Genomic DNA, 25,251 nt, shown 5'->3' on the forward strand with positions numbered 1-25,251 from the left:
CCCATCAGACCTTAAGCTGATAATCAGTCTTTCCAGCCTTGGGCCACCTGCTGTGTCTCAACCTACCTGCCATCACTTGGCGCTTGAGAGACTCAGATGTTCTAACCTCGCATGATGAGAGGGCAGGCCAAGAGAGGCCAGACCAGGGTCACCGATGGGGGTAGCTTAAAGGAGGGAGAGCAAATGGAACAGTCAAATCCCTGATTTCTGTTGAGGCAGACATAGTAGAAGAAATAGAATAGAATTTTTAGAAAATAATAAAACCTTAAAGCTTCTGGAAGAAAATAAATAACTCACAACCACAACTTGAGGGTAGGCAGAGCTTTCTTGGCAGAAAGTACTAACTCTATGTTTTACTTTGCTATTGCTGCCATAACAAATGACCATAACATAGCACCTTAAAACAACGCAAATTTATTATCTTACAGTTCCCTTAGGTCAGAAACCCAGAGGGCTCAGCTGGGTCTCTGCTTAGAATCTTATAACACCAAAATGAAAGCTTCAGCATGGGTGCGGTCCTTTCTGGGGGCTCTAGGGGAGAATGTGTTTCCTTGTTCATTCAAGTTGTTGGCAGAATGAGTTACTTGTGGTTTTAAGGCTGAGGTCCCCATTTCTTTGCTAGCTACCGGGTTGAGGCCTGTTCTCAACTTATAAGGGCCACTCACATTCTGTGACTGTGGCCCCTTCCTCCATCTTCGAAGCCAGCAATGGCAGGTTGAGTGCCTTTCATGCTTAGAATCTCTCCTGTCTCTCTCTTTTTTTATTGTCATGTCTTTCTAGCTCACCCTTCCACCTTCTACTTGTACTTTTAAGAGCTCCTGTGATTAGATTAAGCCCACCCAGATAATCCAGAATAATCTTTTCATGTCAAGATTCCATGACCTTAATCACATCTATGAAGTCTTTTTTTGCCTATTATTATAATATATTCATAGGTTCCCAGGATTAGAACGAGGATACATTTTAGGGGGAGGGACATTTTTCTGCCTGCCGTTCTCTAAAATTAAAAATCTAAAATCAAAACATCGAAAACTGTAGAAATCTTTAAGCAAATGAATAAATAAACCACAGACTGGGAAAAAAAATATTCAGAACACATATACCTGACAAAGGACAGATCCAGAATAAAATGCTTACAAATTGACAGTTAAAAAAAATCAACTCAATTTAAAAATGAGCAAAAGACTTGAGCAGACTCTTGACAAAAGAAGTTATAACAATGAACAATAAACACATGGTGAAAAGATGCTTAACATCATGAGTCATCACAGAAGTGCAAATTAAAACACGTCCATTAGAACAACTAAAATAAAGATGAACCCCACCAATTGTTGGTGGGATGCAGAGCAACTGGAACTCATGTAAATTGCTGGTGGGATTGTAAAATGATAACAGCCACTTTAGAAAACTGTCAGCTTCTTACAAAGCTAAGTGTATCCTCTACTATAAGCTAGAAATTCCACTCCTAGGTACTTAGGCAAAAGAAAGAAAACATGTTCACAAAAAGATGTAAGAATGTTTATAGCACCTTTATTTATAATAGTTCCAAACTGGAAACAACCCGAATGTCTATTAACAGCGGGACTGATAAGTAAATGTTGGTACATTCATACAATGGATTCATCAATTTTTTAAAAGAAGAATGAATTATTGGTATATAAACAATACAGAGGAATCTTTTTTTTTTTCTTTTTTTTTTGCGGTACGCGGGCCTCTCACTGTTGTGGCCTCTCCCGTTGTGGAGCACAGGCTCTGGACGCGCAGGCTCAGCGGCCATGGCTCATGGGCCCAGCCGCTCCACGGCACGTGGGATCTTCCTGGACCGGGGCACAAACCTGCGTCCCCTGCATCGGCAGGCAGACTGTCAACCACTGCGCCACCAGGGAAGCCCAGTACAGAGGAATCTTAAAAATATTCCGTTTATGTGAAATTCAAGAATGGACAAAAGTGATAAAAATCAGAAAGTGGTTGCAGAGTAGGGGAATTGACTGGGAAGTATGGGGGGAACTTTCTCGTCTGATGGGAAAAGGTATCTTGTTTTAATGAGGGTTACATGGGTGTATATGATTGTCAAAACTCACTGAACTGAAAACCCAAGGTCTTTGTATTTTATTATATTCCAATAAGTAATGAAAATTCATGAAGATATATGAGAAGATAATACAGAGAGATTAATTTTCAGAAGTAAATTAATTTGCAGAAGTAAAAATCAGTTTCTGAATTTTAAACCACCAGTGAGCATTTTAAAAATCATTGAGAATGATGAGAGCAGGAATAAAGACCTCTAAAAACCCTCTCCTTCATAAAGGCAGTGAAAAAATGGTCAAAATCAATTGTTTCAATTGTCAAGATATTGAAACAACCTAAGTGCCCATCAACAGATGAATGGATAAAGAAGATGTGGTGTATAAAGATACAATGGAATATTACTCAGCCATAAAAAAGGATGAAATTTTGTCTTTTGCAGCAACATGGATGGACTTGGAGGGCATTATGCTAAGTGAAATAAGTCAGACAGAGAAAGACAAATACTGTATGATATCACTTATATGTGGGACCTAAAAAATACAACAAACTAGTGAATATAACAAAAAAGAAGTAGACCTACAGATATAGAGAACAAACTGGTGGTTACCAGTAGGGAGAGCTGGAAGGGGCAATACAGGGGTGGGGGGAGCAGAAGGTCCAAACCACTGGGTGTAAGATAGGCTCAAGGGTGTATAGTACAACACGGGAAATATAGCCAATATTTTGTAATAAGTGTAAATGGAAAGTAACCTTTAGAAATTGTATAAAAATTTAAAACTCGAAAAATTTTTTAAAAAATCAATTGTTTCCGAACTCTGGGAATTAACCAAAGGCTTGCGACATTGTGGGGCATGTTCAGTGCCCCTCCAGAAAAACCACTTCTTTTTATGAGTGTTGAATGATTTACCATATGTTTCATCAGTTACAAGGTGGATATTTTTTCATCTTTTAGTATATCTTTAATCAGAAAGTGTCTTACAGTCAGTTCCACATCATAGACTAACGGCAGTGGGCCTTTTCTTTCTCTCATAATGCATTTTACAATAGATAGCATGTGAGGTTCAAAGACGTATGATCATTTTTCCTGTGGGTCCCTTCTGTGATAGAGTTATCTGAGTCTTTCAAAATGCTTAGTACATTTTCTAACTGAAACAGTTCTACAGGGCGCCTTTTGTTCTGAAAAGTCACATGTTTAGTAATCTTACATTTGATATGTCTTATAAGGAGAATAAAGGAGCAATGACTTCCTTAAGAAAAAGAAAAAGCTTTGTTTATTTTGCCATAGAATTTTAATTTGCTTCCAACATACATCACACACAGATCTGGGGACACCATAAGCTAAGGCTGTGGAAGTCCTGGATGCGGGTGTGTATAGCTGGGTCTTGATTTCATCAGCTCTGTGGCTGCTTAGCTCCAGTTAGTTATTAAGGTCAGACTTTATGGGTCAGACCCTTCCTATGTCGTCCATTCCGTGGACATAGAGGGCCTTCCGTTGGCAGTGCCTGCATTGCTGTCCTGGGGGCTGGGGAAGGCGGGGAGGAAGGAGAAGGGATTTTGCTTCTAATCTGAAAAATCACCTCCCTGTGACAACTGACAATGTGATCACCTCATCCCTCTGAGTGTCATTTACTTCTCTTGCTTTCTTTGGGTGCATTTGGAACAGAGGACTAACTAGAGCCTGATTTTAAAGATTCATTTCTATTTTATTTTTATTTTATTTCTATTGTTTTAATTCTGTAGCTTGCAGTGAGCTGCATACGCCATCGCTAGATCGAAAACCAAATAGCTTTGTAGCAGTCAGTGTGACCACCCCACCCCAGGCGTTCTGGACGAAGCACGCACAGACGGAGATCATTGAGGTGGGTGCTGCTGGCCCCTGGCCCCCGGCGGCTCCGTGACAGGGTTTCTGATCCCGATGGGAGGGCTGTTCAGTGACCTGAGCACCTGTAGCTGCAGCTGCATTCCTGTGGATCGTCGCTGTTCTTCCATGGCTTTTCAGTACATTGGTATCTTTCATCACACTCATCCGGTGGCATTTATATTTGCCATATCCTTTACAGTTGTTATCAGTTGTCTATTGGCAGCCTGTTTTTGAACAGTGGTCCTCTAAGGTTGATTGCCTTTTAAGAGGTAAGCCCCGATTCTTCCTTGTCACCTCCAGTTGGCTGCTACTTTTGGACAGTTGTGCTCATTAATCAGAGTTTGGAGAGTGTTAACTCTTAACCAACCCTCTTACTAGGCATACCTTAATTTTATTGGGTTTTATTTTTATAATCTTTTGAGATGTGTGCTCTGTGTTTACTTTTTACATTAAATGAAATGATGTGCGTTCGCCTGGGGAATTTTACAAAATTTCTTCAGATAATTGAGCACATCATGTCAGTTATGAAACTAGGCATAGGAGTTGGCTGGTGTGAGCTCCTGTTGGATTTTGTTGGTGACGTGAGCCTCCAGGTGAAGTATCTCCTCCCTGGCACTCTCCACCAAACAAACTGCATTTCCCCTTCTCTCCCAGCTTCACATTTTGGAAGACAAAACACTTTTTCATTCTCCTAGAAATGTATTTCCAAGTTCAAGCCCACGATTCTGTTTTCTCAGCATTTGTCGAGCACTGCCTACGTATGAAGCCTAGCGCTGGGTGCTGTGGATGATACAAAGACCCTTGAGGCCCCGCCCCTGCCCTCAAGGAGTCTACCGTCCTGTGGTTGAGGAGGCGGAAATGAACTTGGCTCATGCAGGCAGAGCAGAGTGTGGTCTCTGTCAGAGCAGAGAGACGAGGACGGTACCCGGAGGACGAGGTCCCGTCCAGCTCATTGTGTGGGTTTGGAGAGTAACTTGATCCTGTCCAGTGTGTGCAGAGGCACAGCAGGAGTGCAGGGAAGCGGGGGTCTAGCCAGGCAGGGCAGCCTTGTCCGCAGGTGTGTTTCAGGGAGGCCCCGAGTCGGAGGTCGCTGGAGGAGTGACAGTGTTGTGGGGCCTGACTGGCAGCGGGGAGGAGTGGAAAGAAGGGGGCATGAGAGGGAGGCTCTGGAGGTGGAACTGGCGGGGGTGCATCGATGCTGGCTGGTTGAGAACAAAGAAGAAGAAGGCACCAAAGCAGGTGCCCGGGTCTGCAGCCTCCTTGGACACAGAGTCAGAGAGGGTCCGAACCAGCGGATGGAGGGACAGGTTGGGTGGGGCTGCGGCCCCAGCAGGACGCCTGGGGTGGGCACTGTCCAGCGGGCGCCGAGACGTTGGAGCTGGAGCTGCAGGTACAGACAGGAGCCACTAACTGTTTGGCTGAGATCGCTAACCACCGCCTGAGGAAGAGAGTCTGATGTAATGGCGCTTTGGGGGTCAAGGCCGGGCTGCCAGGAAGTGGCTACCTACGACTGAGACGGTAGCAGCTAGTCCTCAGAAAAGGACAGCCCTAAGAAAGCCGGACCGTAGTTATTCCAAACCCAGGGTTCTAGAAATCACCAACTCTGGCCATTCATATCCTCTTCCATCTGCCTTTGTACATCTTGAAGGAATAACCCACAGTAGTAGGTCCAAATACATAACTCGTCTGAAGTTGTAAGACTAAGAATCCACGTGGACGTTCAACTCAGTTTTAGAAAATCCTTCCTGCTGAGGGAGGAGCCCTTGGGCCCAGCTTGTGTGGTGGCCTGTTTGTTGTATCTGGGCCCAGAACACTTTGTCCTTTTTGGAAAACGGTGTTTTGGTGTTTATGCATCCACGTAAGCCCCATCTGCATTTGTGTTGATCCAAGTTGGTAAGAATGTTAGTTTCTCCTTCTGAGAATGTTGGTGTATTTCAGAAGCAACGAGTTCAAAAAATCCGACTGTATTCTGATTCTTTTTTTTTTGTTCTATTCTAGGGAACCAATGATCCTATATTTCTAAGCAGTATTGCCTTCTTTCAAGACTCTCTCATCAATCAGATGACACAGATCAAGCTCTCCGTGTATGATGTCAAGGATAGATCTCAGGGAACAGTTAAGTACCATGTTGTGGTTCGTGGGATATTCTTCCCTTTTTTTAAAGTTACGTAATTGTTTGAGAGGTGAACACGAGATTGAGTTCACTTCTGGCTCACAAATTAATGTCCAAATGTGTTTGTCTTTGGGAACATCATTATGAGCCTCCCCATTGGGCTCCTGAGATGAGGTCAGATGTGTGGAGAGAACCAGCCAGCTGGACTCCCCAGGGCCTGGCAGGTGGAGCTGAGGCAAAGCAGGTGCACTAATGCCGTCTCCCCCTCCTCCTCAGATGTACTTGCTGGGCTCTGGAACATTTGTCGTCAAAGATCTGCTCCAGGACAGGCGTCATAGGTTGTATTTAACACTAAGGTTGGTATTTAATTTTGTCCCTTTGCAAGGATCTGGAATTATGAGGTCCAGGGACAGATGGGGAAAGGGCCTACCTCCTGTACTGAGAGAGCACCGTGTCCCCAGAGGCCAGTCTCTGGGCGGGGGCTTGGTTGTCATTGAGGAGAGAGAAAAAAAGCCTGTCAGAGGGCCTGTCACGGAATGGAGATGTGCAGTGTCCATAGGAGGTATGCAGACCCAAAGGAAAACCTAGGTATACATCTAATAATACCAAACATATTTTTCTGTTATCTGTCCTCTCCCTGATAGGATGTCATCTCCCAGAGGGCAGGGATGTGCCGTGGTTTTGCTTGTATCCCAAGACCTAGAACAGTGCCTGCTGCTCAATAAATATTTGTGGAAGGAAGGAATGTGGGGAGGGAGGCGCGGGGGGACCCCACTGTGTTGGGGTCAAGGTGTCAGTCCTTCCCAGATTCATTTTAGGGGCAATTCCTACCCTGACATAGTGTTCTTTTTTTTTTTTCCAAATAATGTAAAAATTGGGGAAATAGTCCCAAATAGCAAAGAAGATTGTGACACAGAAAATGAATTCCCTGCTAGCAGTACAACATTTTGTAGTGGGAAGCAGCCGCAGAGCACAGGGAGATCAGCTCGGTGCTTTGTGACCGCCTGGAGGGGTGGGGTGGGGAGGGGGGGAGATGCATGAGGGAAGGGATGTGGGAACAGATGTCTATGTATGACTGATTCACTTTGTTATAAAGCAGAAACTAATAAAAAAAAATGAAAAAAACAAAAAAACCCACAACATTTTGAAGATACGGAGATGACGGACTTGAAGACGTTGGGCTGGGCTTCCCCTGCTGAGTGTGTGGAGAGCTTGACTCAGGACGAGGAAGGGTCTCGGGGAGAAAAAGCGGGGTCGCATGGGGGAGGGGCCGTCAGAGAAGAACACCCAGGTACATCGTACGCCAGAGCCGATCCTAGTTGGATTAGGGTTAAATGTAAGATGTGGGCATCATCCTTTTTTTTTTTTTTAATTAATTAATTAATCTATCTATTTTTATTTTTATACATGTACATTTTATAGTCATTTATTAAGCTCTTACTGTGTGCTCTCCTGTATGACCTCACCTAATACTACAGCCCTAGGAGGAGATAGTAGGAACCTGAGGTCCAGAGAGGTTAACTTGCTCGGTGTTATCCAGCTAAGAACTCTCAGAGCCCACGTACAAATCCAGGCAGTCTGATTCCAGAGCCTGCAGTTTTTACTTTTTAGTTTTTGGCTGCGTTGGGCCTTTGTTGCTGCGCACGGGCTTTCCTCTGGTTGCGGCGAGCGGGCTTCTCATTGTGGTGGCTTCTCTTGTTGCGGAGCACGGGCTCTAGGCACTCGGGCTTCAGTACTTGTGGCATGTGGGCTCAGTAGTTGTGGCTTGCAGGTTCTAGAACACAGGCTCAGTAGTTGTAACGCATGGGCTCAGTTGCTCTGCGGCATGTGGGATCTTCCCGGACCAGGGATTGAACCCGTGTCCCCTGCACTGGCAGGCGGATTCTTAACCACTGCACCACCAGGGAAGCCCCATCATCCTTTTTAAAAGGAGCTAGAGATGACTGTCGAACAGAGAGCCTGGGGAGGGACTTTTCCAGGCACGAGAACTGTGAGAGTGAGTCACAGAGGAAATGGTCAGTGGATGCATGTGACCACATAAAAATTTAGAACATGGCTAAGCCCCACAGCTTAGATAAAAAAGCCAGAGGCTTCAGGGTATCTCTGAATGAATCAAGGATTCACTGGGGCTTCCCTGGATGAATCAGATGGGCCCAGGCAGCCAGCAGCCAACCTGAGGGGTCTTAGCAGTAAAGTGGACCAGGGCTAGAGTGGTGTCAGCTATACCATGAAGGATGCAGAGGCTTTGGGAAATCCTGGGTGACCTCAGCTTACTTGCGGTCCCAGCCTAGGCCTTGAGGCTAATCAGAGCTTGAGGGTGGGGTGGGAATGAGCAGAAAAGGGGTCTAGTGCCAGAAGAAGGTGCTCTCCAGTCCCGACTGCAAGGTGTGTCCGTGTCACTCTCCAGGGCGGGGTCAGCCCAGGGCTGATGGGCGCCAGCCTCCCGAGCAGGCGTTGGCTACCCCCGACCCCCGCTTCACCGGGCACGCCACCCATCTCTGGGGCATCGTCCCCTCTCAGACACAGCCCTCTTCTGTGCCCCCGTCTCCTTGCCGGCCTCCCCCGGAGCCTGTGCACACGGTAATTGCTGCCTGACCGGCCAACCAGCCCCATCCTGGCACCCCCAGGACCCCTTGACCATCCGGGAAGCTGAGCTTTGTGTTGAAGTGGAAAATGAAGCGCAGTCACGGCGCTGTTGACTGAAGCGCGTTGCCGGTTGCAGGTCTGCGGAGAGCGACCGCGTGGGCAACATCACCGTGATGGGCTGGCAGATGGAGGAGAAGTCAGACCAGCGGCCCCCCGTGACCCGCTCTCTCGACACCGTCAACGGGAGGGTGAGCACAGCACTTTGCCTCTGAGCTGTGGGGAGGGGAGGCCGGGCTCTGCCGGAGGCGCCCGTCCCCCCAGGCACTTCTCCAAGTAGAGAGAAGCGGTCCCCTGCCCGTGCCCCAGGCCACGCTGGCCCCTCTCCAGAGTGCGAGCTGCAGTCAGTCGGGAGGGCAGAGGTGGCTCGTGGGTGTGGAGTGAGACCCAGGTCACCCTGAGGGCTGGTTACGGTCTTCCTCTCCCAGACGTTCCTCTGCCTCGCAGCCCCCTGGGCCCCGTCTCACACCTGTGCCCGCCCCGTGTCACCCTCTCTGACGCACAGCCGCTCACCCAGACACTCTCAAACAACAGTTCTAATTTCAGAGTCCAAACGCTGGTAAATAGTCATTGTAAAATACAGAGATCTCTCATTTTACCCCAAATAAACCTGAAACGTCAGCTGTGGAAATACTCCTGGGCCTCATCTACCACTGCCCTTTCATCCTACACATCAAAACACTCAAAGACAAGGTGAAGTGACTTGTTCGAAAGTTGTACATTTCTAGAAAATTGTGTGGGCGGAGTATGTTCAGTGTCCTGGGAGGGGCCTCACTTGTCTGTGCGATTCTTGTACAGTTGATGGTGGATGTTAGTCTCAAGGGTTCTTTTATGACATGATGTGCTCTGGAGTCTGAGTCACAGTTTTCTCATGCTTTTCTGTACATGTTTTTAGATGGTTCTGCCTGTTGACGAGAGCTTGACCGAGGCCTTGGGAATCCGATCCAAATACGCTTCGTTGCGAAAAGACACTTTACTGAAATCGGGTAAACAGCTTCCTCTGTTGGTACTCCTGCCACTCGTGAGTGTCCACGCGGGCTCGTGGTCTGCTTCCCCACCTGCTCTGATTGTCACGGCTGTGCACGCCCATCGTCCCCTCTCTCTGCACACCAGCGTGCCGTCCTTTGTGGCAGCATGTCGGGACCTTGTGACCCTCCGGGGAGGGGGCTCCTGCTTCCTTTCACTCTGTCTCGATGGCGTCGGGCTCGGTGACCGGCAGCCTCCCCGCCCCAGTCCTAGCACCTTAGAGCCGGTGACACGGTCTGGGACGATGAGACCACATGTCACAGGGCAGGGGCGTTTGGGCTCGGTCACTCTGTGGGTGTGGGTTTAAGTGTTTTAACTCCCTGGAGATGAGCAGGAAGAAGACCCGGGGGCCGGGGGGGAGGGTCCCGCGGCGGCCTGTGCCTGCTCACCGCGGCCTGCCCCCCTCCCGCCTCAGTGTTCGGCGGTGCCATCTGCCGCATGTACCGGTTCCCGACCACCGAGGGCAACCACCTGCGGATCCTGGAGCAGATGGCAGAGAGCATGCTGTCCCTGCACGTGCCCCGGCAGTTCGTGAAGCTCCTGCTGGAGGAGGACGCGGCCAGGTGAGGCCCCCGTCATCCGCCCCTTCCCATCTGGAAGGCTCGTGGACAGGGCGGGTGGAGCACTGGCATCAGATGGGCCTGGCCGCACACCCAGCATCCACCGCCTGCATGCTGCGCGGCCTGGGCTCAGTTTGCTCATCTGTGTCCCGGAGTTTCTGTGCGAGGACGTCACGAGACAGCGTGCCCGACACGCCAGCTGTGCCCTTGCTGAGCACGGGCTCCCCTCCCCTCCCCTCCAGCCTTGAGAAAGTTAGACTAGCTGGTCTCTCTCTGGTTGTGGCTGCCTGGGTCACGGTTTCCTACGGTCTGGGCTCCAGAGGGCTAAGGATGACCATCAGGACACTGATCCTCTGTGTCTCTCAGCCCAGGGCCTGCTTCACAGGTCCTGAGGCGGGGAGCAGCCTGAGAGGAGGTCTGGGCGCTGCAGAGTATGTCTCCCGTCTGCCTAAGAGTCGTCTCTGCTCCTTGCCAGCGAGCAGTGTTAATTGTAGATGCAACGCAGCAGCTGCATGAAGGAAAACAGTGCAGCCAGATCCTACTGTTTTTTTTTTTTTTTTTTTTTTTTTTTGCGGTACGTGGGCCTCTCACCGCCGTGGCCTCTCCCGTTGCGGAGCACAGCCTCCGGACGCGCAGGCCCAGCGGCCACGGCTCACGGGCCCAGCCGCTCCACGGCACGTGGGATCCCCCCAGACCGGGGCACGAACCCATGTCCCCTGCATCGGCAGGCGGACTCTCAACCACTGCGCCACCAGGGAGGCCCGATCCTACTGTTTTAATACAGCTATTTTGTTTTAACTTTTTTATCTTGAAAAAAAAATTTGAACGTAGAGAAAAAGGGGAAGAATAATGCAATGAGCTGCTTTATCCCCCTATATGTGTATATTTTATTTATTTATTTATTTTTAGATAAATTTATTTTAGGCTGTGTTGGGTCTTCGTTGCCGCGCGTGGGCTTTCTCTAGTCGCGGAGAGTCGGGGGGCTTCTTTTCGTTGCAGTGCGCGGGCTTCTTATTGCAGTGGCTTCTTTTGTTGCGGAGCACGGGCTCTAGGCATGCGGGCTTCAGTAGTTGTGGCACGTGGGCTCCGTAGTTGTGGCTCACGGGCTCAGTAGTTGTAGCGCATGGGCTTAGTTGCTCCGCGGCACGTGGGATCTTCCTGGACCAGGGCTCGAACCCGTGTCCTCTGTGTTTGCAGGCGGATTCTTAACCACTGCGCCACCAGGGAAGCCCTGTGTATATTTTATAGAGTTAATTTTTTAAAACTTCCTTTCAGCTTTTCCATATTTGTAATATATTTACATAGCTACCATCTACTTTCCTATGTATCTTCAGTTTCACTAAATTTTTAGTTGCGCATAATTTCCCACCGTTTGGTGCACTGTAACCCGGAAGAGTTCCTTCACTCATTGCGTTGGTTTGGAGGGTTTTGCTGTTTCTCACGCCAGCCACGTGGCCAGCGCTCTGCTCACTGTGGTGGGGAGGCGGGGGTCTTGACGGGCAAGATGGACCATGGGAGACAGTCAGCAACAGAACTTGGGCCACACGGGGCCCAGACGGGTCACTGGTGTGCAGAACTTAAAAGGGGCCGTGAGAAGGAGGGGGGTGGCCGGGGCAGGCCTCTGAGAGACGGTGACACTAAGCTGACACCTGGAAGCACAAGGCGGAGCCACGTGACCCACGGGCAGCGACACGGAGAGAGCAGGGCCCGCAGCAGCTGAGGCAGACAGGCTCGGGTGCAGACCCCAGGCCAGCAGGGCCGCTCAGCCAGCAACCCACGGGGACCTCGGTCCCACCCAGCCTTGCCTGCACCGAGGGTTCTTTTACATTAATCTTGCTGATTAGTAATAATAATAATAATAAAATGGCACAGCTTCTTAATTTTTTTTTAACTTTAGAAAATTTAGTAGATTCCTAAACACTTCTATAAAATTAGCTTTTCCCCCCGCTTAGAGGAAAACGTGCATAGTATAAAAAGCCAAAGAGTGCAAAAAGGCTTTTAACAAAAAACATAAGTCTTGGGATGCTCAACCTTCTGATCGCCTTCCTAAGAAACAACCACTTTTAGCTGTTTTAGTGTTTTATGCTATATTTCTAAATTTATATATAGAGTACTCTCTTAATTAATCAACTTCAGAGATTAACTGCTGATTTCCTATGAAGAGGATTTTAGGTCTTTTATACTTTCCCCCCAGTTTCCTAAACTGGTTATCCTTTTTTTTTTTTTTGAATCCATTTTGTGTGTTCATTATTCTGATTATGTAGCTATTATTTCCTGCTGAGCTAAGAAATTTATATTTCAGTTCTTAAACAGCTTTCATTTTTGTGGATATAACAAATTTTTTTCTTGTCTTCTTCTCTATGCACTTTTAGATCTAGACAGTTCATTACTTACACAGATAGTAAAGGGAACAATAGCTAAAGTTGCCATCTTCCCAGGGTCCTTGTCCCGGACCCGAATAGGATGACATAAGGGACCTGGTGGCCACAGCAGGAGCCACGGAACCCCGGTTGCTGAGCAGCCCGGCTCGCGGGACAGCTTTATATTCTGCAGCTCTGCTCTGGTGAGGGCAGAAAGCCCCATGCCTCCCAGAATCCAGGAGGCAGTGACAGCCCCGGGTGCGGGGGATAGAGGGGTGGGGAGGGCCTGTAGCAGTTGCCCTCAGGCTCCAATCCTCCTGTGCTCCGGGAGGGTCAGACTCAGGCTGCAGTTCAAGCCTTCACGCCCCTGTGGCCTCTGGACACATGCAAGGTCGCCAGGGTGCCGTGGTGGAGCCACTCCCCTCTTCACTCCTTCACTTAGTTTTCCCTGAACACTTGACTGAGTTCCTACGAAAAGCCTGTCTGTGCAGTTTGCACGTGGTCAGTGGTCTGCCTTGTTTACAGCCGCCCTTGGAGCTGTCTGCTGTCCTGCCCTGCTGCCGCCCCTCCAGACTCGCAGGGCCTTCCCTGGGCATGACGCGTCCACATCCATCTGTCCTCCTGGTTGGTCAGGACTCTGAGCCTCTGCTGGGAGGGAGCCGGTGCCATGGCCTGATGTGTGTGTCTTGCTTGCAGAGTGTGTGAACTGGAGGAGCTGGGGGAACTGTCCCCTTGCTGGGAGAGCCTCCGGCGCCAGATCGTCACTCAGTACCAGACCATCATCCTCACGTACCAGGAGAACCTGACCGACCTCCATCAGTACAAAGGTGGGTGCCCGCTCTCAACCCCACCATGGCTCACCCGCTCTCATTTTCCCAGCTGGAAATCTGGAACCCAGGGTCACTCCCATATTCCCACTGACAGACACTCTAATGGATTTTTAAAAATAGATTCTCATGGAGGTGTGAGTTCTCTCAAATATGGAGTTTTCAGATCTTAATTGAGAAGACAAATGTGTGAATTGCATCGAAAGTTCCTTCCATGGTATATCTGCCAAAACAACCGCTATAGGATGAAATTCAGGAGAGACAAAGTCACAGGCTGTTGGTTCATTTTATTTCTTCATCTTGGTCTAGCATCAGTGAAATGGCCAAAAGGATGCAGGCCGTTTGCCTTGAGACAAAGCAAGGCAGGGTTTTCTAGATTTCCCGGTTTAACTGTTTAGCGGTCCTTATATTTACATATGAATTGTCTGAATGGAGCTCTCACTCACTTTTGAAGACTCAAAAGTGAAAGTGAAATATAGACACATCTTTTCTTCTTGAAAGATGCCACTTGATTTTCAAAACATTTTCAGGGTAGGTTTAGAAGATTATGTTTAACTCATTCCCTTTTGGTTCCCAATGGAGTGACTTTTTTGGTTTTCTATTACTTTATTCTCTATCTTCAGATTCTTCCCTCCTTCCCCTCTTTATAATAGAATTTCAGCTTTTAAGGAAAATCATAACCCCTTAATGTGGGGACAGCACAGAGGAACCTGTCCCTAAACTTGGCTGAGAAGCAGCCAAGTTTACAGGAGTGATGACAAGATGGTGGTGCCCTGGGTTTGGTTTGAATCTGAAGAACAGATCTAAATGTATTTCTAAGACAAATGGCAGTGTTTGCCTGAAGGGACTTAGGGACCTGCCCGTGTTGGATGCTTGTTACCTGGGAAAGTCTGAAACCCCCCCACCATGATTCTTCTAGAGCAGAGCTTCTGAGATGTCAGTGTGCTTCTAAGTCTCCAGAGAGCCTCGTGAACAGCAGATCTGGGATTCTGCATTTGTAACAGGCTCCCAGGATGCCAGTGCTGCTGGTCCACGGGCTGCCCCGTCCGTAGCTAGAGAACCATCTCCCGTGGCAAAGTGCAAAGCAGACAGTGGCTGGTCTGCATTTTGCATACTGGCAAAATAAATTTGTCTTTTTTCACTAGATGGAATGTTTATTTCTCCTGATTGTTAGTGTAATTTATAGTCTCTTTTTCTAGGCAAGTAGTTCTTTACTTAATTAGTTAAGTATTCTAATTATAGAAATAAGATTGTGAATATTTGTTAGAAAACATGGTCCAAACTCCTGAGCCCCACCCCAGGATGTACAAGGGGACACGTTAGCGTGTTTTCCAGAGGCCGGAATCGATGCTGTGTAGTGTTTGCTCATCTTGATAGACCTGGGGTGATGAGCAGACCTTCTCATCACTTTTCAGAACTGAGAAGTGTTGCTCCCGTCACACCAGTTTCTTAGATCTTGGATGCCGGCAGGCTCTACAGTTGGAACAGGCACTTCCTGGCACGGGCCCACTTGCTTTTTATAGTGGTGCTGACATCGTGCTGCACAAAATCCTGTCCCTGTGTCAGACCTGTCGGTTGAGAGCTGCTGATGGGAAGGCCCGGCGTCGCTCCTGAGCCTCCGAGGGTGGATCCACCAGGCCCCTTTCACCACCTAGGACCTCGAACCAGTCTCCTGGCCGGGAGCTGCTTTCCCTCAGCGTTTCACCCCCATCATCTGGGAAGGAAGTGAGCTCATGGGCAGCTCAGAGTTTCTGAGGCCACTGCTGACACACACCTGCATGCCCGCAGCAGCACCCTCAAACTCTCCCTTCTCCACCCCGCCGTTCATGAATGGGGGATACGGGCTGACCATCTTTATTTTCTCACATTCCATTCCTCAGGTCCCTCGTTCAAAGCAAGCAGTTTGAAAGCAGATAAAAAGTTAGAATTTGTTCCCACAAACTTACACATACAGCGGATGCGAGTTCAGGACGATGGAGGATCAGGTAACCGTCTCGCTGGATCACATCTCACGTCTTTTCTCCCTGAGCTGCCCCACGTCCGCCCCAGCCTGCCCTGTGTGCGCTGCTGCAGGGCGCTCGGCAAAGAGGCACAGCCCAAGGGCCTCCGGAAGGCCTCTGTGGAGAGCTCAGACCCCTTCCTCTCATTTGTCCTCCCTCCAGCTTCCCTTTGTGTTGCTGTGGCAGAAAATTGCCCACAGGTCATCCTTCTGAAGGAGGGATGCAAGCTGAGTGTAGCTGGGTAGTTGCCCTCTGCCCTGTGTGACTCTCCCCTGAGACAGACAGGACCCTCGTAGCCGAGATGATGGTGCTTGGCTCCAGAGGCCCTCGGGCAGCCCGGGCTGTGCGACTAAGGGAACCACAGGCTGCTTGGAAGTGGGCTGGCGGGGGATCCCAGAGTTGTGTACATATCCCTGTAGCTGGCTCGTCCACAGGCCTGAGCCCAGAGTAATGGAGGAGAGCTTTCTGTCATTCAGATCAGAACTACGACATCGTCACCATTGGAGCGCCAGCAGCACACTGCCAAGGCTTTAAGTCAGGAGGTCTCCGCAAAAAGCTGCACAAATTTGAAGAGACCAAGAAACAGTAAGTTCTTGGAGGGTGTTTGTCGTCCTTGTACTGCTGTCTGACGCTTCCTAGGTTTAAAAAAAAAAAAAAAAAAGTCAAAACAGGACCACAGAAACATCCAGCATCCGATCTGCTTTTGTGGGGCGGGAGGAGCTGCCTTACGGGCCCTGTGCTGCTCTGTGTGTGTGACTGAGCTGGGTGGGTGACGAGGCACCGGAGCCGTGGTCCTGTCCCTGTAAACTGACAGCGGATGGAAATGCACCTGGAGAGCGGTGCCCCAGGCGGCGGCCCTCCTGGACGCTGGGGCTCGGCTGCCCTTTAGAGGCCCTGGTCGGTCGGTTGAAGGTCACAAAGCGTGAAGCCCGGGAGAGGTCGTTTCCTCTGCTGGAGGATGCTGGCGGTCAACACTCCCAGTGTCAGAAAGGCTCAAGGGGCTGCACAGAGTTGACCAGCTGAGCAGGAACTTGGGAGGTGGGCGGGGCGGGGCGGGCCTTGCGGAGCACGCGGTGAGGGGCGGGGCCTTGGGGGCAGGAGCCGAGGGGAGGGGCTGGGCGGGGCGCAGGGGGGCGTGCAGGTGACGCAGGGCTGACGGGTCTGGGCCTGGCCCTGGGGCAAAGTCAGCGCCAGCGCTTGGAGCCTGCTGGAACCCGGCGAGTGGAGGGTGCAGGGTGTGCTGTGGTGGATCAGAGGGGACGGGAGAGAGCGCTAAACCGAGCTGTTGTGCTGGACGCCGCGAGGCGTGGGTGATCTTCCCGAGCATCACGCGCCAGCCTTACCTTGACCAGGGGGCGCGGGTGTAGGAAGTGGATGCCATGCATGTAGCCGAGGCCTGGGCTCCTTGGACCGTGAGGTGGAGGAGCAGCGTGAAGGCCTCAGGCTCGCAGAAGGTGACCGAGACGAGCCTGTGCTCAGGCTGATAGGAGAGATGAAGGCAAGTGAGGGGAGACGGCAGAGGACACCGATGGAGCGAGGTTGTGGAGGAGACGGGGCGGCGAGGCCCGGACAAGAAGGTGGGGCTGCAGAGAAGGAACAAGCTGGGGCCGCGACGGGGCAGTCTGCGCGGAACGTGGGCTCGAGGGGCCGGAGCCGGAGTGCTTTGAGGACGGTGACGCCAAGGCCCGCCAGCCTCAGGAGGACCCGCGGGGCAGTCGGAGGAGGCTTAGCGGCTTAGCACCGGCCGGAGCCTCAGGCCCCAGGGCGGGAGTCAGGACAGGGCTTGAGCAAAGTGACCTCGGACTGCACGGGTTGGGAAGAAAGGTTAGGTGCAGCGGTCGCGGGCCGAGGGGTGAGCAGGCTGGCGGAGAGCAGCTGGGGAGTCGGGTCAGAGCTGAGCGCAGGGCTGGGCGGCATCTCTGGGAGGCCCCTGGCAGCCTCCTCGACCTTGATTCGTCCCCACCAAGGGCTCCTCCCTGGGCAGACAAGCCAGGCCACCAGATCCCCCCGAGGATTCACCGACCCGGTGCTCCTCTGGGAATTAGGACAAAGGCGAGCTTCCTGTGCCACCACACTCTGCACAGCCAGCCGCGTGTCTGTCGCAGCATTGCATGTGGCCACGTGGAGGTGCGAGTGTGTGACCTGAGGCTGGCGTGGAGGCCCCGGAGGAGAAAGCCGCTCAAGAGGGCTGTCCCTGTCCCAGGAAGGTTGGGGTGTTGATACCTAAGTGTTTGGCATGTTAACTTCAGTACCTCTTACTCCCTAAGTGCTTCTACAGCATTTTTCCAATATATTATATACATTTTTATTTAATGTCCTACTGATGTCATAACGCCACCTGCAGGAATGGTTTGCGCCAGGGGAGCTCTCCTTTCGGCGCAGGTGTTACTCGCCCGAATGGGACGGCTCCCTGGGGCTCGAGCACGTGCGCAGACGTTGCTCTCGCCAGTGAGCATGCTGGGCTCTTGAGTTTAATCGTCCCTGTAGTCGGGGCCTCGACAAATGATCTCCGGAATTTTGACAAAAGAGAACTTGTTTTTTTAATTTTTCTTTTGCATTTGCCGTTTGCTAACAAGCTGCTAATATTTTGTTTTGGTTCTTTTCTTTAGCAGTTTTGAGGAGTGTTGGTGAGTTTTCTGTCTGTGGAGAGTGTGTGTTTGGGTCTTGCTCTCGTGCAGAGAAAGACTGTCCCCTCCTCTGAGGTGCTTCCCCCTCCGTGCCCCCGTGGGCTCCTAGTTGTAGCCTCATAGACAGAATTCTCCTTCCAACTGCAATGTTCTGTGATAATGAATAGCCCACCTCCAGTCTGCTGTGTCAAACCCTCCCAGTCTGGTAGCAGTTCACTGCTGTGCTCACTCGAAGCCAAGACCCAGTTTCGTTCCTCCAGGATATGAGGAGCCGGGGCCAGGCAGGTCCCCAGGTGCTGGGATTTCAAGTCAACCCACTGGTGCGTTTGGGAGTCCCTTCCTGGCTTCTTTCACAAGAACTTGTGGCTTTTCAGTTTTCAGTTTCCCTTCACGTCTTGTAGGAATGAAGCCAGCTTACATTTTTATGGTATTTAATAGTTAATGGAGATTTGTAAAACAGTATTACTAGGGCCAGTTTCATCCCTGGAGGGCAAACCAAGAATTAATACAACCAAGTGACTTTTTCCACCAACAATGAGATGGCAGCCAGAGACCACCATGCCTGCTGCCTGGGGTCCCCACTGCCGTTCCAGGCCTCCCCAGGCTCGCCCGGGGCACTTGCCCCGGCCCAGAACAGGGGCTCCGCCCTGGGGCTTGTGAGGCACCCGTAGCCCTCAGAACTGCTGCCATCGTGGAGCTGGAGCAGCTCAGGGGCCGTGGCTGGGCGGACGCTGCTGGAGGTTCCGTGGCGCTGCACGCTGAGGACACCCTCCCCCGTGGCTGCCCCCGTTTCGGCCTGTGGCTGGGCTCCCACGCTCGTGTGTTCACGGTCGTCCGTGAACAGCAGCTCTTGGAAGCGTATCCTTTCTCACTCCCGCCACGTTCCTCCCGTGTCGCTAACAGGACCTGTGGGAACACACAGCGAGTGCGGTGATGCTTTCTGTCCCGCTTGTCGGAGGCTTTGTATTTGCTGAAGTGAACACACCCATCTCCGTACACACGTGTACGTGTACGTGCAGCACACGTTACGCGTGTTCTCTAAATATTGGCTCCTGGGAAGAATAAATTTTAAAAACCCTGTTTCGAGATTGTATTCCTAAGACTCAGTTGTCTTAAATGGCAGCTATTCATTTGGCAGTGATTGCAGATTGGAAAGCAGCGTGTGCACCTCGTGCTGTGCAGGCTTGACCGCAGCCTGCTGCATGGGCTTCTGGCAACTCCATCGTTTTTCACTGTGGTGTCTGGGCTTGGGGTGTTGTTTTTTCAGGGGTGCTTCGGTTTTTGTTTTTGCATGTTGACCCCATAGTCCGTCAGGGGAATGGGCAGGGCTGTTTGTTGGTGACCCAGCTTCGGGTTACCCTGGAAAGAGCCCAGCAGGGAAAGGGCTCAGTCCTACCGTGTGACCCTCACCTCCAGGGGCAGCAGTGGAGGGTGTGGTCCTCCCTCTTCCCCTAAACTCCAAGGGCAGCTCTTTGAGGGGACCAGTCAGGGCCCCTCCTCACATGAAGCATGGCTGCCGTATACTTCTCCCTGTTTCCCTCAGCTTCCTCAGGTGGTCTGAAAAATAAACTTATATTATTGGGTTGATTGGGGATCTTAGCTAAGAGACATGCAATTTACCACCCCCATCTAGAAGGTCCCACGAAGCCAGGGACGTGGAGTTGGATCCCCAGAGGCTGGTGTTTGTGCCGGGCAGTAGCTTTGACATCAGATCCCAAGATGCACATGCTGCTCGGTGGCAGGGAGTGGGGGACGAGGGAAGGACTGGTTTTCAAAGCCAGTGAGGCGTCCAGGCCTGGCCTCCAGTTCGGCATGTTCTCCATGCCCCCCTTCATCTGATGGAACATTAATTTATAAGCAGGGGAGTCCCGGAGCAGGGGAGAGAGGATGGAAGCCCAGTGTTCCGGGGACTTGCTGGGGTAGACACACGACAGGGGGTGGGTCTGTGCGCAGAAAGTTTGAAGTCCTGAATGGCCAAAGGAAAAGACAGGTTTCTTTTGGCAAAGTCCAGCCCCTACTGCAGTCTCCCTTCACTGCGGTGTGAACCACTCTGGTGTCAGCAGGTCTGCACTCAGGTACTGCTTAAAAACTGACAGAAGAGGTTCTTAGGTGAAAGATTATGAGCATCCAGGTAACTGCTGGGTTCAGCATCTGTACACACAGGTAGAAACACAGTAAAAATACAGATACATGCAAATATGGATAAAAGACTTAATTGCATTTTAACGTTTCAAGCCTCTACTGTACAGACAGAATGGATCTACTGAGATTTCCTCTTGTCCACCAACAACTAGACTAGCCTAGGAAACACCCCTGAGTAACAGGAGGCTTCACCTCGTGTTGGTTGGGGGCAGGGGTGGGGAGGTGGTCCTATCCCCATCGATTCGAGAGAACCCGTTAGAAGCTGTTCTCATCCTTTTTAGTACGTCATCCAGCTGCCAGTCCATCATCTACATACCACAGGACATTGTCAGAGCCAAGGAGATCATTGCCCAGATCAACACCCTGAAAACCCAAGTGAGTTACTACGCAGAGAGGCTCTCGAGGGCGGCCAAGGACAGGTCTGCCACTGGCCTCGAAAGAACACTCGCCATCTTAGCAGACAAGGTAGGAGAGGCTACCCTGCTGCAGGTGGGTGGGGGTCCCTTGGGTTTCTGAATACCCCTGGACACCTCATGTGTGCCCAGAGCTGTCCACACAAATGGTGACATTGGGATGACCTTGAATGTCTGACTTCAGATCCTATTCCCACAAAGGCCTGGGGCGGGGGTTGGTGACTGGCCCATGGTCACAGAGCTGGATGGGGGGAGACCAGCGATAGAGCCCGGAGCTCAGGAGCCTCGGCTGTGGCTTCATGCACTTGGCTTTCCAGGGAACGCACGGGGGTCTTGTTGAAGCTGGGACAGTTCCTCTGCTTCCTTAGTGACTGCCTACTCAGCACATTTTGGGCCACATTTCTGTTGTACTCACAGTTCGAAAAAAGAAACTGAATTATTATACACACATAAGAACAGTATAATTTCATTGGCTTATACATAGTCCACAAACCAGCTTCTAATTAACTGTCATCTGATCCTGATTAAAAATTGATGGATGATGCTTTTTCACGTGACTCAGTGCCTCCGCCAAACACACACGTGCCCACAAGCACACACACGTGCACACACAGATTCTGGTCACACTTCCCCACACACACCTGCTTCACTGGGATGAGCTGCTTTTCCCCGTGCGGATGTCTTGTATCCTTCCCATGTGTTTGCCCAGTAAAAAGACGGAGCAGGGGATTAAATCCACTCATAAAATAAAGGTGACATTGTCAGACGTCAGATTCTGAGCCATAGAGCTGCTGTTGCGTGCAGAGTTCCCCAGAACCGCAGGTGCTATGCCAGGAATCCCGCTGCCCAGGGCTTCAGGTATTAGATGTGAAACATAAGACGTCAGCGGTTAAACTGAAGTGAGGCCTGTGCCCTGGGATGGAGGGACAGCCTGGGAAGCCAGTGAAGGCCGGCACTGGGCTCACCCCAGGCCCCTCCTCCAGCCATGTCAGGCTCGGAGGCTGGCCGGGGTCCAAGAATGTCAGAGGCTTCTTGGCCTCCCTGTCATCCTCCTTGCGTTCTCCAGGCTTCTGTGGGAAATTCTTGCTGAGATTCAGCCGGGCCTGTCGTGCGGCAGCCTTTACCCTCGGACGTCCCGAGGGCGGCAGCTCTTGGGGTGTTGGCACCGTGCAGGAGGGCAGAGAGGGGCGGGCTGGGCGCTCAGAGAGGCCGGGCCCCGTGGCCCCACCTGGGTGCTCAGCGGCCAGGTGTGCGTGTGTCCCTGCAGACCCGGCAGCTGGTCACCGTGTGCGACTGCAAGCTGCTGGCCACCTCCATCCACGGGCTGAATGCGGCCCGGCCCGACTACATCGCCTCCAAGGCCTCGCCCACCTCCGCCGAGGAGGAGCAGGTGATGCTGAGGAACGACCAGGACACCCTCGTGGCCAGGTGGTCGGGCAGGAACAGCCGCTCTTCTCTGCAGGTGGACTGGCACGAGGAGGAGTGGGTGAGCCTGCCGCCCCTGCCCGTCCCCCGGCCGCTGAGCCCGCCTGGAAAACGCCAGGCCTCGCTCCCTCGCGGGTGTGGGGCCCAGCCCGGGCCCCGCCTCCTCGGCCTCCGCTGGCCGTCAGCCCTTCCGGGGCCACGTCTTTCTGGAGATGTGGGAGCTGAGGTGCTGGGCAGCTTGGTGAGGATTTGGGAGACGCCGCCCTGACATCCCGTCACAGTGTTGCTTCCGCAGGGTGGGCTCTGAGAGCAGGGTCTGCCCCTTGAGGGAGTGACATCACGGACGCGTGTTTGTCATTTGCTGGGACTGTTCTTCAGCGGTGTTGTCCTGGGGGCACCGGATTACCGGCGGCAGCCGCGCGCTCCCCCAGGCCTGCCCCAGCGTCCTGAGTGCTGCCTGGGTTTCTGCAGGGCCCCCCGCCCCCATGCTGAGCGATCCACCGCCTCCATCCAGAAGACCTCAGTCTCCTGCGGTGTTTGTATGAGGTCTGCGGGGAGGGAGGAGGGGACGAGGGTGCTCCCGTGGCCCTTGTGCCTACAGTGGCCTCCAGGACAGCGACTAGCAGACGTCCCCCAAACTTTGAAATTGACGCCCACGGGACATTGATTTGTCTTTGGAAAAGCAGATGCAGCTTTAATGGGGGATTCCAAATTGTCTCCGTCTTGCGGGGTCTCAGTGGGCATGGCGCCCGGGGAGGCGGGGGGCGGTGCGGGGGCGGGCTCTGCTTTCTGCCCTGTGTCTCCTGCTGGGAGAGCTGACCCCGCGCCCCTTGGGTCCGCCAGGAGAAGGTGTGGCTGAACGTGGACAAGAGCCTGGAGTGCATCATCCAGCGGGCGGACAAGCTGCTGCAGCGGGAGCGCCTGCAGGGCGAGGGCTGCGACCACAGCCTCCCCGGCGCCGGCAGCTGCACGGGAAGGAAAGGTAACCGGGGCAGCCAGGCCTACTGGATCCGACCGGAGGACCCCCTCTGCGACGTCCCCCCCTCGCCACGCCCCCCCGCCGCATGCCACCCTCACCCGACCACACGTGCGTACACACCCTGCTTCCCACCACCGCCTCGAACGCTGTCCGTGTGTCCGTTTGTGTCTCTAACTCCACGCCCGCCACGCAGACTGCAGGGAGGCCTCTCAGCAGAGGGGGTGTCGCGGCACCCAGAGCAGTGGGGGCGGGGCCTCCCCGAGCCTTCACGGCTGCGGGGCCCGCGTGTGAGCCTGCAGGCCTGGTGAAGGCTGGACCTCAGGGCCCGGCCGGCTCACGCTGCCGCGTCCGGGAGGGTCGGCCTCCTGGGCTTTTCTGGTTTGTCAGCCAGTCTGGGAACCCGAAGGAGGCCGAACGGTAGATGCCTTTCTCGTGAGATTGCTCACTGCATCAGGCATCACGGAAAAGGTGAGGCGTGCGGCTCTCTCTGGATGAGAGCTGGTGGCAGGCCCAGCGGGCTCGTCTGGAAAGGCTGGTTGTCACTGGCTGGGCGCGCTTTTATCTGGCAGAGGCCCGCTGCTCTGGGCCTTGCTCGTAACCCAGTCAGAGGGTGGGCCCCGCTCCCACGTCTGGGGGGGCCAGTTAGGTTCCTCTGTGCGGCGCCACCTCCAAGGTGGGGCTCTCGGTAGACGGCAGGACGCTTCAGCAACAGCCTGCTGCCTGCGGAGACACAGGGCACGAGCAGGCGCTCTGCCCCGCTGTCGCCTTACAGCTGGGGGCCACGTGCCGTCTGAGCCCGCGGGTCCCTGGTCCCTGCAGCTCTGGCCTCTCCCCGGAAGAGCTGGTGGGGTTGTGCACCAGGCAGCTGAGATCCAGCTGCTGCCGCCGCCTCCTTGCCCCCCTTTGGGCGGGTTAAGGCCCAGCTGGGCCAGGGATGGGCCGCTGGCAGTGGGACTTGTCATTTCTGAACCGGGCAGCTTTCATTCAAGGCAGGGTCTCGCTCCCCTGTCGGAGCCTCTTGGTAAATCCTCCTTTGGTTTGTCAGACGCCCTCCGCCTCCAGTCCGCCTGCAGTCTGTCCGCGGGGTGCGCTCTCACTTGAGCCTGTGTTTCCCCGGTGTCCGCGTCTTCCACTCTGCCATCTGTGAGGGGTCCAACTTTCAGTTCCCCAAACCTGTGTTTGGTTCATGGAACTGTTTTGTCTTTGTTCGTGCTCTCATTTTTTTTTTTACTGTAAATTGTGTTTCTTAAAAAAAATTCTGAAAGTTCATTGCTCATTTCTTTTTAATATTGTCTTGCTTGCAATTTAAACATTTTTCTGCAGATTTTAAAAAAGTTACTGACTGGATTTTTTTAAATGCAGGAGATAGTGCATTTAACTGGATATACTGTTGTATTCATAACTTAAATGTCCTCTTTTTCTAGGCACGTCCCGTATTGTTCAAATATATAGACAAATTTAAGTGCAGTTTTAAAGCTATTTACAGGAGCATTTATTTGTGATATTTAGGGCTTGCCTTGTACCTGTGTGTGCCGTACAGATCAGCTCTGTTGTGCTCATGGGAGTAGGAAGCGTTTGAGAGAGTCTGACTCTGCTGATCAGCGCTCAAAAGAAACTTATGAAACCATATGCCTCTAAATTACCTGCACGTGATCCTTAATTTAAAAATCTGAGCACAGCCGGGAAGCTGTTCAGACCTCGGCATGATCAGGAGGATCGGGAAAAACCAGACTGTGAGCCATTTATTTTACTCAACCTCTTGTCCTCAGGGACCAGAGCTGGGCTCTGTCGTGACTCCCGATGCCCTTCCAAGTTCCTGGGGCACTTGTTTTGGCCTAATGAGCGGGTTGTGTTCACACCAGCGTATTTATTGCCTGTGAACAACTCCATGCTTCTTTGACAGGCGTTCTCTCTTTTCATTCCAATTCTCTACCCTGTCCTGGGTCCTTGGTTTTCATCTTTCATCAAGGAGTTGCCCTGCCTTAGCCCCACCTGGGGTCAGGGCTCTGCAGGACCCATTGACCAGTCCCCCGCAGCGGGGACCGCAGAGGCTCCATGAGCCTCCCTCTCCTGGTTTTCCACCCAAGTGACCCGTCTGCAAACTGTCAGGATTTGGTGACTTCCATTACCTCCCACACATACTCTGTCCTGCTCTTCTTATCCCCGAAGAGTCCTTCAAACCCTGGACCAGGTTTCTCTTAACCTGAGGTCTATGGGTTGCACCCCAGGTCCACGTACCCCTGAGAT

At 52.1% G+C, this 25,251-nt stretch overlaps 1 protein-coding gene across 7 annotated transcripts in view; it reads left to right on the plus strand.

The window, feature by feature from the left end:
* The window catches only part of INPP4A (inositol polyphosphate-4-phosphatase type I A), a 148,593-nt gene that overhangs the window by 78,047 nt on the left and 45,295 nt on the right, over positions 1 to 25,251 (plus strand). For 6 of the 7 annotated variants that reach the window (XR_014295960.1, XR_014295961.1, XR_014295962.1 and 3 more), the window contains exons 5-16: positions 3,769 to 3,887; positions 5,888 to 6,004; positions 6,279 to 6,358; positions 8,725 to 8,836; positions 9,541 to 9,631; positions 10,087 to 10,234; positions 13,288 to 13,418; positions 15,299 to 15,403; positions 15,895 to 16,003; positions 20,469 to 20,652; positions 21,868 to 22,086; positions 22,869 to 23,112. Coding sequence is in view for 3 of the 7 variants with exons in the window: in XM_082643268.1 (XP_082499394.1) it covers positions 3,769 to 3,887; positions 5,888 to 6,004; positions 6,279 to 6,358; positions 8,725 to 8,836; positions 9,541 to 9,631; positions 10,087 to 10,234; positions 13,288 to 13,418; positions 15,299 to 15,403; positions 15,895 to 16,003; positions 20,469 to 20,652; positions 21,868 to 22,086; positions 22,869 to 23,112 (1,659 nt within the window). In the remaining 4 variants the exon portion in view is untranslated. The remainder of the gene's footprint in view (positions 1 to 3,768; positions 3,888 to 5,887; positions 6,005 to 6,278; positions 6,359 to 8,724; positions 8,837 to 9,540; positions 9,632 to 10,086; positions 10,235 to 13,287; positions 13,419 to 15,298; positions 15,404 to 15,894; positions 16,004 to 20,468; positions 20,653 to 21,867; positions 22,087 to 22,868; positions 23,113 to 25,251) is intronic. The other variant, XR_014295963.1, reaches the window with a different exon arrangement.

The sequence above is a fragment of the Mesoplodon mirus genome, assembly GCF_964341445.2.
Source record: "Mesoplodon mirus genome assembly, chromosome: 14".
NCBI lineage: Eukaryota > Metazoa > Chordata > Mammalia > Artiodactyla > Ziphiidae > Mesoplodon > Mesoplodon mirus.